The following is a 13,898-nucleotide window of genomic DNA, read 5'->3' as shown; positions in this document are numbered from 1 at the left end:
TATAGGAATAGGACTCTATGTGGAGAGGAGTGGTACAAACAGATTAATACTGGATAAAAAAAACTACATTTCATAACAGAATCTGTTGTCATGCACAAAAAAGTGCCCTGAAGGTACTTGTCGCTGTGATCAAGGGGTCAGGGTTTGTCTGGTTAGCATGTGCCTCTTAGCCCCTGCTGGTAGATGCCACAATCGTCTGGCAGCATAAAGCTTTCCAAAATAGCTGTGTATTCTGACTGAATAAAAACAGCAACAGAGTATATTGCATTATGTTGTTGTGTTATGTTTTTGTTACATAAGATCAGAAATTAACATTTTTATTTGGCAGCAATATTTGCCCTCTGTAACTGATTTCCTATGGCATTTTTTACCTGTGTATTTTTCTAATTACGTTATTGAATTTATCTGTTGTTAAATATTGAAATCAATTAAATTAAATCAGAATACTTTAATCATCTTATCAATAAAACATATTGTAATTAATGTAACTTAAAATAGCCCACATATAAATTTCTGGTCATTTTCGGGCGAACTATCCCTGTAATCAAGATTACATTTTTCTGCACTAGCTGAGCAGAAGCTTTTTTTATTTATGTATTCTTAATACACGTTTGAGTTCTTTCCAAGCATTCATACAATGTTTATGTACAACTTGTGAGCTTAAATGTTACCTTCAACCACTGCAATCCTAGAGTAAAGGGTCTCTGTGTTGTTTCTCCAGCTCTAGACTTGATTTTTCCCAGCGGTGGATGTATTTCTGACAGAGCTGCAATGTAATTTGCACCACGGCTGCCAGAGGGGGTCGTAGAAAGGGTCAATATCCCAGCCTAATTTGTCAGGAATCATCAAGTAAGGCTGATCAATAATTTTTGACCCCTTCCAGAAAGGCCCAAACACAAAGGTATAAAGCACTTCCTGGCCTGAAGCGATGGGAGTTTGACAGCATCCATATCAAGCTAAAGTGCATGTGTCACTGTGGGGAGTTTGGTATTTATGCAGTGCTGTAAGTCCCACAGATAGTGGCAGAGTGCCTGAAAAGATAGAGCAACGGAAGAAAGGATGGACTGGATTTGATGGTGATAACATTTGAAGGTTTGTGTGTGCAGAATTGCTTGTTTGTGAGAGTCATTGTAGTTGTTGTAGAGACTGTCTGGTGCTAGCAGTCCTGTCGATCAGTGTGGCCTACAGGCCTAGATATATGAATTTTGAATTAAAACAAACAACAACAGAAATAGATAACTCTGAGGTCCAACGTTTCATCTTTCATGAGATACAGCGTCTGACCCAAAAGCTTCCAAAGTCCAAACACTCTAATGGTCCGTTATCAGATAAAAACGTGAGAAACCACTAGGCAAATGTTCAGCAAATAATGTAACTTTCAGCTTATCTTGAGAATACACTTTGTTTGCATGTGGTAATGGTTTGTTGCATTACGTGGATAAAAACACCATTTCCCTCATCCTTGCAACGGTGAGAATTGTTTGCAAAAAAACATCCTGAGCAGAGATGAAGAATAGAAAGGAATAATACATATGTTAAATTGATTTTTAGCATTCAGCAGGGGATATTTGCACTCTTAGAAGTGCATAACACAAATAGTGCACTGAATGAATATAGCTCACTCGTGGACACTATGGCTTTCATCCGTGTTTTCCCTGGGCTGTCCACAATAGGGTCCCGAGTTTCATCCTCATGTAATTGACTCATATTTCATCCATTGGAGATTGAAGTATCTGATGACAGGAAAGCAGCGATGAGCACAGATAAAAGCTTAAAGTGGCTGTTGAGGTTTAAAATGTAGATTTTGTACATATGCTAATTAGTGAATGCCCTCCCAACACTGCATATTTTAACCTCATTCTCCATAAAACATAACTACACTTAGTGCATGACTGTGCTTAGGGAAATTTTATATTGCATATTAAATTCTACACAATTGGTGGTATCATATTCTGCATTACATGCTGCGTTTAATGTTAAGCTTATTTGATTTTTATAGAAAACAATACATTTTTTATGTAAATGGGCAGTTTAAATGTCAAGCAGTGACAAGAGTGTCCTGTATGGTGATATGCTGCCAAATGTTAATAAATATTTACATTGCTGTTTAAAACCGTTTTGTGATGTTGGTAGCATTGTGTGATGCTGTCTTATGCTGACCAAGGCTGAGACAGATATTGAGAAATATTATATACAAAGTAAAATGACAGATATACTGTCAAATTAAAAGTGGTTACAACTGGTGATAAGCTAATAGATATTTTGTATGTCATTTGCCCCCCAAAAAGCATATCTATACCAATCTACCAGCATGCTTGAAAAGTGAAGATGCAATACAGGGAATCTCAAACAGTTGCATTTCAATGCAGAGTTTTTCATTAGTCGTCCCACATGTTGTGGAGGGGCAAGAATGGACAAATGGCCGGATTATACCAGCACTGGCTGATTCAGCAATGAAGCCTTGCATTACTGCTCCAATTCATGGTACTCATTATTTACGCCACCCATGGGACGCTTGTTGATGAAGGAGGCAAAGACACGGAATCTCCGATGTTTACTCCACAGCAGATGTATTTCCTTTCTGTTTTTCCAGAGGATTCTCAAAGAGCTCGGTGACGTCTTTAGCTCACTGCGATCTAATAAAAACCCAGTAGGCATAATTATGTGCTGGAAATAGTGGCGTTTAAAATGCAGCGCAATGAACAATCGATACATTGGGTCAATTAAAGGCAATAACTTCACGCTTCCTCGCTCTGAACAGACAAGCCTGAGGATGAGATGTGCTTTGAGGGGGAAGAATGTTTTGTGAAATTTAAAAAGTGACTAGGCAGCAGATGGTTATCACATAAAATAATAATGTGTCTTTTTAAGGAAGTCCAGTACGTTAGTGCCACCTGTGCTGAAAAGTGCATGTAATAAGAGAAGTGAAATGAAATGTGTTTTTGTTGTTTTTACGTTGTCTGCCGTAGTCTCGAATCAAAAAGAGTTCCTGCTGTGTTGGTGTTCAGGTGAAGCTCAAGGCCAGGCAGAGACACCGTCAAGTCTTATTCAATACCAGCATGTCAGGTGAACTCCTTCTGTGTACAATATTGAAATGAGCTTTTACTCAGCACTGAATCAGAAATTAGCTCATTTTTATCTCATCAGACCATCACACATAGTGTTAGGCTCTATTTATGATAATGCGTTCCTGGGATTTCAAACCCATTATCATTATCGCAGCAGAAACATCATAAACATGTGTTTCAAAAATAACAACCTCTTTCAGTGTCCCGAGTTGTAGAAAGGTGGTTAACTCAAAACTGATCAGACAGTTACACAGACACTTGACTTTCTCCAAGTGCTATTCAATTTTGACTCATAGTGGTGGCTTGTTCACCATGTGTTTGTTCTGTCAATTGCTGTACAGATTATAATTGCAGGTTGCTGAGTTTTTGTTTTATGTACTAAATCATCTATTCTCAGTGTTAGAAACTCTTTGTGCAGTTTTTTATGCTTTCTTTTACTTCTTTCAAAAAAAATGCCATGATTTATGGACATGGAATTCTTTTAAGTACAGCATACATTTCAGCATATAAATATTAAAGAGATAAACATTTTAAAACAAATAAATTCCATGATATTCTAACTAATTAATTGAGAAAAGCCAATAAATAAAGGTAATTCGATTACATTACATTGTATTAGAAATGATATTGTTTGTTTTTTTTCAGCCTATCACAGGCCTACAGTCCACACCAATCCATTTTTGCACATTCCCGCTGTGCTATTTTTTTAATTGTAGGTCTACATAACTCATTCAGACTGGCATCTTTTTCCATCATGTCATGTCGTTCATGCTGATATCTCTGGTTGTGTTAAGTTTGACGTACAGTAATTCAATATAGAAAAATGTCTCCAAACCCCTGCGTTCTGATCTATTTTATTTGCACTCCATCCAGCTGTTCTTGAATTCAATAACGGTGTGAACAAACCTTTACTCATTCTGTGCAGCTTAATTATACTAAATGAATGTGTTAAATTGATGGCCCTAATAAATAAATGAAGAACTGTTTCACTCCAGTATTCTTATTTTACAGATAAGAAAAGAACTTCATTGTAGCTTTTCTGTTTCTATTTCTATATATTACTCCACTATCATGTAAATAACAAGGAATATAAGAGCTGTCAGAAAATTCTTTTTTTAAACCAAATTAATTGCATGATATTCATATTAATTAATCAGATTATATGAAGGCATATTGATATGATAAAATTACATTTATTATTTATGAGTGGCGTTAACAGGGCCATACTTATAACGGTTTGCTTAATTGGGCTATATGAATGTGTTAAATTGACAGCCCTTAAAGCTTTCATTCTGATGCTGTTTCATTGCAGATTTAAGATAAGGACAGTACTCCAAGCGAAGTTTTCTAACCTCTAACACATGCGATGCAATAATGAAACCAACCGGCTGAATGTTTGTGAGAAAGCAAGCCGAGGAAAACAAAACGTTTTTCATGTTTGTTCTATTATGAGACAGGGAATTAGGTAGTTTATCATATGGAGAGCAGAAACACTGAAAGAGGACTTAAAGGGAATATTTGTCAAATCCAAGATTGGAGATGTGGGATTTACGCCAGCTTGCCAAGGACTCGCCAGAAGCTTAGGCCCCTTTCTCTGGAGGCAGTAGAGGGAACAATAGGCCACTGATTGATGGTCAAGGACATTGAACCCTTCTCTCCAAGCCAAAGAAGACTAGCCTCCAGGGAGAAGGGCTGCAGCCAGCCGTCGTCTGTGCAGATTACCTGGAGATACAGCCACCCTCACATAACCGCCATTGAGATGATTGCTTTCATTTAATTATGTAAACTGCTGTTTCGTTTGCCACTGATGTACTGCATGTGTTTTTAGAGAGGAGTGATTCAGAATTTTCACAACAGTACACATTTAAAATGGTTTATTTATTTATATAAAATATCATTTATTTTATTAGATACTAAACCAACATTAATTATCCTAAGGGCCATCAGGGTTGTGCAAAATTCAGAGCTAAAAACGGCTTCCCTTTTAGTTCATGATTTGGAACAAATTGACCATCCCACACTGGAAGTTGATGTGAAATTTCAATTGAAACATCAGAAAGTGGAATTTACTAAATGGGAATTTAAAGAAATGAAGCTTATGGCATTTTGGGAAATACATGTGTTTTTGTGTGTGTGTGTGTGTGTGTGTGTGTGTGTGTGTGTGTGTGTGTGTGTGTGTGTGTGTGTGTGTGTGTATTACAAGGAGAGGGTGACTTATAAGGACATAACCCATGTCCCCATTTTTCAAGACGCTTATAAATCACACAGAATTAGCTTTTTGGAGAAAGTAACAATGCACAAAGTTTCCTGTGAGGGTTAGGGTTAGGTGTGGGGTTGGTGTAGGGCCATAGAATATACAGTTTGTACAGTATAAAAACCATTGCGCCTATGGGATGTCCCCACTTTTCACTAAAACAAACGTGTGTGTGTGTGTGTGTGTGTGTGTGTGTGTTTTACCCAGTTAATAATTTGACCTATTGGAGTTATATGAATTTCTTTAACTTTAAATGTTTCTGCACTAATGTTCAAAATCAATAATACAGTGAAAACGCTAATATTATGAAAATTGTATCAAATAAAAATAAAATGTTTGTTATCTATTTTAGCATTTCTAATCTGTTGCTGTGAGGGCAAAGCTAAATTTTCAGCAGCCATTACTGAAGTCTTCAGTGTTGCATGACATTCATAAATCATCCTTATATGCTGATTTGGTTTTCAAGAAACGTTACTTATTATCAGTGTTGAAAACAGTTGTACTCTATAATATATTTGTCGAAACTTGTTTTTTTTTCTTGTTTTTTTTTCCTGATGAATAGAAAATTCAAATAAAAAGGAAACTGTGGAAATAGTCTTATAACTGTAGCTTGTTTTATCACAGCATAAGAGTGAGACAAAGAGGCAGAGCATTGAATGGAAGGATGAAATTCATCAAGCAGCTTAACGATGGGTCTTGTGCCAGTTAAAAGGAATGGTGGGACTCTAACTAGTAGCTGATTATAGGGTGCCAGCCCCTCTTTTTATTCTGCACCATGTCACACCAACAACATTATGCCTAAAACAACTTAAGCTGTTAACTAAATCAAGCAAAACAAATACAAAAGTAGAAAAGAGGGAGAGCTCTCATTTACTTTAATTGGAGTCTTGTAATTATATATATAGGCAATGCAGAAACTTCTGTCTGTGGCCTATGGTGATCATTATGAGGAATTATAATGTGTCCTCTTCATAATCATACAAAGGGAAGTTTTGGCATGCTTTAGATAGGGTGCAAAACCATGATTTAGACGCACATGACTGATTACTTCCTGATCCGAATATAATGAGGAAATTGATGCTCTTGCATCTCAAGATATGCAGTCTTTAGATGGTTAATCTGATGATTTGTTTTTATGTGCAAAAATGTCATGCCGTTCCTAATACCTGTTCTAACTTTGCTCTGTAGGACCGCCATGTTGTTGCAAAAGCCGGTGCAATAACCTCCTTTCTCAATGTATTTACACACTTTAGATTTAAAGCAGAGAAATCACAAGGCTCCACTGTCTGGATGGGGAGGGGTTGAGTTGAGTTAATTAAAATGGCAAGTGCAGTAACAACCTGCACCGTTACAACAACAGACTGATTTAGACGCAGTGGGATATTAAACAGCTCCCTAACTCGCAGCCAGGCAGGTAATATTGGTGCTTTCCTTAATTGCTTCTATATTGCCAGATGATAGGATGTTTCTGGTATGACCCTGAATCATCACTGATGTTCCAGAAGCTATTAGTCCGATGGGGCACTGGAAAGAAATATACTGTAGGGACAAAGCGTTTTGTCCTTTTACCTTTCACAGGCCATATGGCGTTGTTTGTTTTTTGACGAAGAGCGCTTATAGTTAGATACTGCAGCAGGTGCCTATAGCCTAAATGATTCTGTTCCATTGGTAGCGCTGTGCACACTCTGTGGCTCTGGCAAAGGGGCCAGCGCAGGATGTGAGCTGTTTCCATGGTTACCGGCTCCACTCTCTCTGCCTAGCAAAAACTGTGTCATTATCCGGTGCTTTGGATGGAGGCAGAATGAAGCCGCAGTGTACAGGGCAGTTTGCACTCCTCGTTTCCTGACCATCACAATTTGCATCATTTTCTATCTCATATACCCATTTCTGATATTCTGGGCTTCCCGTTGCAGGTGACTGTAATTTTTTGGTATAAAGATTTTTAAGCAACACTGGTAATTTAAAGCCGTAAAAGCTGGAATGGAAGCGAAAATGGATGCGCGGCTTTTCATCTCCCATTTTTGCAATTCATGAGAGGACTTGTCATAAAGCAATTATTTTATCAATCTTCCATGCACAAAGATACTTATTACTGTCAGATGTGCTATTTGATGCCATGATTCAGCCTTATTGTGGCTTTCAGTGAGGGAAAACAGTTCAAACAAATGAATCCATATCATAATGACTCCATTAGATACTGTCATCACATGTATTCGCAAATAACATGCACAACGAGAATTTGCTGGATGGATGTAAAAAAAAGTCAGTGGTACCAGCCAGGACACATAATCTCCTGTGTGTGTGTGTGTGTGTGTGTGTGTGTGTGTTTGTGTGTGTGTGTGTGTGTGTGTGTGTGTGTGTGTGTGTGTGTGTGATGTACTAATCTCCTTAGGTAGGCCAGTGTCTGTCATTAACAGAGCTGTGAAACAAAAACTCTCATGAAGATGAATGCCTGTACACTCTCACACCTGTTCTGAAGCGCCTCTCCCGAGTACTACACTCGAGTTGTTTTGCTTCGGGGACAGACCTGAAGGCTTTCAGCCACTGAGATCTGTGTTGGCTGGGAAAATATGAGTATACCCAGCATCACTAGCACAGGCTTATCAGTGGGTTTGCTAAGGAAAGCATCATTATTACTATTGCTCATGCTTGGAGATTAATCTTTGCCCCGTACCATTCTATGGATGTGAATAATACTTTTTTGACTATCGACCACGAAGCAACTGCACAGCAACATACAAAGCACCACTCAGCGCAATGTGTTAATAAGAACTCAGGGCATCTTTTGGCTAGAATACACTACAGATTTCTGTTCCGATTTACATTCTGGAGAAGCTGACGCTAGTTGCCAAAAATCAGAACCAGTCTGCAGATTTTTTTATTGTATTTTTTGCTTCAGACTATGAATTAATTTAGTCAGAGGATATCAAAGATGTTTGATATTTTGAGCAGATTTTAGAAAACATTTTGTTTTTGTTTGTTATGTGTTTCAGCAAAAAGACACATTTGTGTGTGAGTTTTTTGTAATCTGAAAGATAAAGTCTGGTGGTATGATCCTCAGTTGTTTAGTGTGTGATGGCCAGTTTTTCTTCTGTAACTGTTTCTAAAGTCTGCAAGTATATGATGCCTAGTGTTTTCAAATCTGTTCACATTTTAAAAGTCATGAAGTGTATTCCAGCAGCTGTATAGCAACTCTTTGGCACCCATCCAAAACACCTTTACAATGGCACAGTAAGAATCTTTGAAGGACACTCATCATGCCCCCTTTTGCAAGATGTAATGTATATGTCTCAGGTGTCACCAGAAAGTATCTGTTAAGTTTTAGCTCAAATTACCCCACAGATCATTTATTATATAATTTTTAAAAAGCCTATTATGAGTGGAAGCAAAAACATGCTATATATGTCTCTTTAAATGCAAATGAGCTGCTGCTCCCCGGTCCTTTCGAGAACAGTATTTTGCATTTACAGCTCTTACCTTAGATATTCTTCTAAAATAACATCTGTTTGGTTTTGATTATTATGTCTATCGTGCTGAAACCATGCTTTTTAAAGCCATATTAGTTTAAACTTCTGATATAGGGTTTTCTGAGCACACAGAAAGTGCCTGTCACACATCATGTGAGTACTAAACTAGTTATCTTTCATGTCTTGTTGCACTTAAACTGTCAAGCACAAACAAGATTGTTAAAAACTTTCTGGTTATGGTTATGTCTGGTGAGGATAAAAAGCAAGAAAGAAATCACACATATTTTTTATCTTAGATCTGTGTATTAAGTGACAGCAGTGTAATATACAGTACCTATTTAAATGTGACGTCACATTTTACAGTTTCTACAAGCGGCTTGTTCTGAGACACTGATTATGATTTATGAAAATTCAAATAGAAGCGAGTGGATTTGTATAATTATAGGGTGGTAGTGTACACACGCTGCCGACACACATTTATGTCCAAACTACATGTAAAAGTGAATTTTGCGTAATAGGTGCCCTTTAGAAGTACCTTGGTGATATCCAAAACACCCTTGCAAAGGACATAGCAGATCTTAACAGCTGCATGGCAACTCCTTGGCTACTACCCAGAACACCCTAGCAAGTGCATAGCAACACCCTTGTAACCACAAATTGTAGCAGTGTATTAAGAATCATTCAGAGTTTCTCAGTTCCTCAGCAACTGCACAGCTCCCCCCCTAACCATCTCTAGCAAAGGAGATAGAGCTCATAACATCTTAACAGTTGCATAGCAACTCCTTGACAACCACCCAGAACACCCAAGCAATCGCATATAAACTTGCCAATTCTTGCAACCACCTAGAACAGCCTAGAAGCATGTCAGCGAGATTTTGCATATATTTTCAAATATATTTTATGCATTAGGGATGAAATGAATTTAAATAAGTTCTAGCAGGTTCATAGGTACAAGAAGAGAAAGCAGCATGATCACATCTTTGAGACGAATTGTTACGCCTTATTTTGAAGTACCCAGCACAGGTTTAAAACAAGGCATCTTACTGAAGGACTCCTTCCGGCATGCGAGCCCGTCAAGAGTCTTGATTTGAGAGCGTAAAGGCAGGCAGCGTGAGCTCCGCTCATATGAAAAGGGAGGAGGTACTGCTTGACTGAGACTATGACTCGCTGCCAGGAGAGAGGGAGAATCTGCTAATCAGCGTGTGTCTCTGCTCTGTTGTTTACAGCACCCAACACCGCTCCATATGGAAGTACAGGAGGCGCTGAAGTCCTGCTGGCCTGCCGGTACCTGATCCTGGCTCTCTCTTCTCTCGTCAGCATTTACTAGCCCTGGGGATGGCCATACACAATGACTGTAAAGAACCCTTTTGAGCATTTACAGATCCTTTGACATTGCTGATGGCTGGATCCAATCTGGTACAGTGTGTTTGGAAAGCAGCGAGGGATTTTAATCAGCATTGCTTATGTTGGGATGGTAATTTTCTTCTGTGGTGTTTGTCATCATGTAAATACATACGGTTTTAGGGGGATGGTTTTCTTTCTCTTGTCTTATTTTCTATTCTTTTCTTATTTTCTTTTTCCTGAGTTCCCACTTTGTGAATCAGCACACATTGTCCCCTTCGAACGCTCACAAATTAGCCGAAATCACGCTTTGGAAAAGTAAGGGTGTGTGACGTTAGTGTCTTTGTTATTGAAAAAGGAAAGACGCCCTAGTGTGCCACCTTGCTCTCCATTATTCACATACCCACTAAGTGTTTAAATAGTACGTTTTTTGCCGAGCTCATTTAAATCCAGTGAACCAAGAAACACTGTTTAAGATTTCACAAAGGGAGAGATATTGAAATTGAAATCAAAAGTAATACAGTCAAAGGCGAAGCGAACAATTGAAGAGCAGCTTTAGTTTAATACGCTAATGCGCATGGTTTTTCCATTGACTGTGAAATATGATTATTCATTTTCTTGACCAAAACTACAGCCATACCTCAATGGTTTAGACCTCTGGGCTATAGTCCCCAAATGCATTTAACTGAATCAGTCAGTGTACGAACATAAACCTTTCTAGTTATTCTAGTAATACATGAATTAGTTGTAATACTGCAGGAAAAAATTTAAACCTAGATTGCACTGGAGATTCAAATATGTAATCGTATGAGATACATTTGCCTCTTATAAAGCTATTTGTGAGCCTAATTGTAAAATTAAAATGAGCCTCTTGTGGTGGTCAAAAGGTTATAAAACAGCAAAGAAGAGTTACAGTGAAAAAGGAATCGAGAAATTGTCTGTGTTGCATTTGATGGTATATTTATTATCAAATAAAAAAAGAATAAAAAAGATATCAAATAAAAATAGCACATAAAAGATATTCTTTCGTTGGCAGTATGCAAAGTAATGTAACAGGCCAATCCAAAGTAAAAAGTGGGGAAAAAGTGGGTCATATTTGATGTGCACTTTGATTAAATGAGGAAATTACGAACAGTGTCTAATGGAACTTATCTGACGATCATTCATATCATTATTAGCTTTTTTTCTTTCATTTTATGGAGTATGTTTTATGGTTGTAATCATTTGAACTGGATTTTTATAATGTATTAACATATTACTTGCTTTGTTTCTGTAAGTGTGAAATAGTTTTGAATAGGGAAGCAGAAAAAAACAGAATATGCACTTCCCTTGTGGGGACAATATGAAACTTTCAAGTGTGGATCCAAACATGTGAATGAATATTATTTCAAAATACGTATGCAGTATGGCATAGTTTACAATGTTGTCTTTCATTTTAGATGCCACAACTGTTGTTGATTCTTGTCAAACGAGTAGAAGTTGGAAAAAAGAACCGTTTGTAATCAAATAATCTACTTTTAACTCAGAGGGTGTGAACCAGTCATACGGTATAATAGAAAACGAGTCACGTGTGTGTATATTCGAAGAAAGTAGAATTCATTTTATCTTATTGGTAGAGCCAGTGTAGGTTTAGTTTAACCTCTACCCTAGTTCCCACACAATTGTTGTATACTAAGATGTGCAGAAATTATAAATGTGCTGCATGTCAAATTAATATGTATGTTAAGGTGGCCACTAACCATAAATCGATAATTTGAGAACAAAACCAGTTTCAAGGCTGCTTTGACTTAATGAAATGTGTTCTACACTACTGAACATCACTAGGCCTGTCTGTTGAGCTATGATGAAATGTTATTTTCATGTGAAAGTCATCACAGAATCATTTCTGCTCAGTGTGCAATACTGGGTCCTTTCCTATGGACTGTACTATTCGGTACGTGTGACGAATTACATTTTTTAAATTTATTATTTCTTGCGCAAAGTACATTTTCAATGACAGGAAGTGTCGGAATATTTCACTTACAACAGATATGTTCTGATGAATAATCAGTCACAGAATCATATAGGTCTCACCGATATCTCCCTTTGCTTATTACAGACCTGAAAGCCTCAAAGATCAAACCGAGGGCTGTTAAATATTCATCGCTGTGAAGGCCTGGCTCTCGCCGTTGTGATGTAAAAAATAACATTGCACTTGCTTATCATTACCACAAAGATCCATAATCACAGATTAAAACCAAGAGCTTTGACAGTTACAGTAAATACGCTGCATTTCAATATTCTGACTCCACTAGAAGCAAGTACTGTATAAAATGTGCCTTTAAAAGTATTAATTGATATGATGTGTTGCCATACCATGTCAAGTGACATGTGTAAGCCTCATGCATTTGCCATTCATAGCTAGTATACCAGACGAATCAGTGTTGCGCAGTATTTCTGGCTTCTTTCAGTCTAATAGGTGATAAAAGGGGCATTAAAAAATATACGTCTGCCAATTTTGAGTTCTGTAAAGAAATAAAAGCAGCACATGCTCTTTAAATAAATATTGTGAATGATACCTTAACAAAGAGCCCATTAAAGCATTAAAAATGCGTAAATGGGTATCAAGATAAAAAAAGCAGACAAGAGCATCCATGCATGCATAATTCTCCTGAAAGTTATAGCCTTTCAAAAGAGTCGGTAAATAACTGGCAAATGTGCTGCACATTTTCACTCTGAGCATCTAATGACTTGATAATCACATTCCTGGACATGCATTAATATTCAATGACGTGTTTCGAAATTTCTCACGTCAGCCAAGCGACAGATATACAGAGCTTGTGTGGTGCCAGTGGTCACAAAAACCCAAAAGGCCAGTGCTATTTTCGAATGGGTTCAAATTACTGCAAGCAGCACAGTATGTTGTGGCCCGAGGAGACCCCTTGGGTTCCAACACCTTCCCAGAGTCGTCGCCGTGTGGTATGAGCTAGCAATTAAGGTACTTTTTTTCTCGAAATCCTATGAGCACAAATCGATACAAAAAAAGGTATTCGGTGGATGTGTAACCACACGTGTACAGTCCGAAAAAACCCAAACATTTCAGATACTTCATCTCCTATCTCGAGCGAAGCTTCTGGCGAGACAGAATGAGGGTGGGAGGCGGTATTTCAATGATTAAAAACCTGTCAGCTCCATCTCTGTATTGGCCAGACTCTTTTGAAAGTCGGTTTGAGCGTGCTGTGTGTGCGGCCAGGGGAAGTGATTCTTCTGACCTGGCAGTTAATAAAATTCTTCCTGTGCCTTTGTCAGTTTCTGGAGGATGATTCTGTGGAGTGCTGGAGGGTGCTGCATTAACCAGCTGTGAGCGCTCACTCTCTCAGCAGCACTCTGGCAGGGCTGACAGTAATCTACATAAACCTCTGTCCTTTTCAAAACGTTTGCCAGTAATTGCAGTTTTGCAGTATTCTAATTGACTCCACAGAGCACTGTAAAGAACAAAAACCTATAATCCTTCGTGAAGCCCATTTGGTTTGCGGCTGTTGTGTTAAAGCTTCGAATGATACGAAACTGATGATACATGAAGCGGCCGCCATAATTGTACCTAGCCAGTAGAAACATCCATTGGAAAAATATTTGTCTGGATAATAAAGTAGCTGCCCAAATGAGCATGAGTGAATTCTAAAGCTTTTTTTGTTCCCCGCCATCAAGTGTTTGTCGGCCCCCTCGCTCATTATTTTCACTGAGCTGGAAAATAAGTTAGCCAAGCACTGATGCAGTGGTTTTGATAAT

At 38.0% G+C, this 13,898-nt stretch overlaps 1 protein-coding gene across 2 annotated transcripts in view; it reads left to right on the top strand.

Moving 5' to 3' along the window:
• negr1 (neuronal growth regulator 1) overlaps window positions 1-10,790 on the top strand; it is a 125,899-nt gene extending 115,109 nt beyond the window's left edge. For both annotated transcript variants that reach the window (XM_059570900.1, XM_059570901.1), the window contains one exon: window positions 10,016-10,790. In XM_059570900.1, the coding sequence (XP_059426883.1) occupies window positions 10,016-10,116 (101 nt within the window). In that variant the 3' untranslated portion in view covers window positions 10,117-10,790. The remainder of the gene's footprint in view (window positions 1-10,015) is intronic.
• The last annotated feature ends 3,108 nt before the right edge of the window (window positions 10,791-13,898 follow it).

This window comes from Carassius carassius, chromosome 17 (assembly GCF_963082965.1).
Source record: "Carassius carassius chromosome 17, fCarCar2.1, whole genome shotgun sequence".
Taxonomy (NCBI): domain Eukaryota; kingdom Metazoa; phylum Chordata; class Actinopteri; order Cypriniformes; family Cyprinidae; genus Carassius; species Carassius carassius.
The sequence above is the reverse complement of the archived record's forward strand: the minus strand, read 5'-3'. Positions and strand labels throughout refer to the sequence as shown.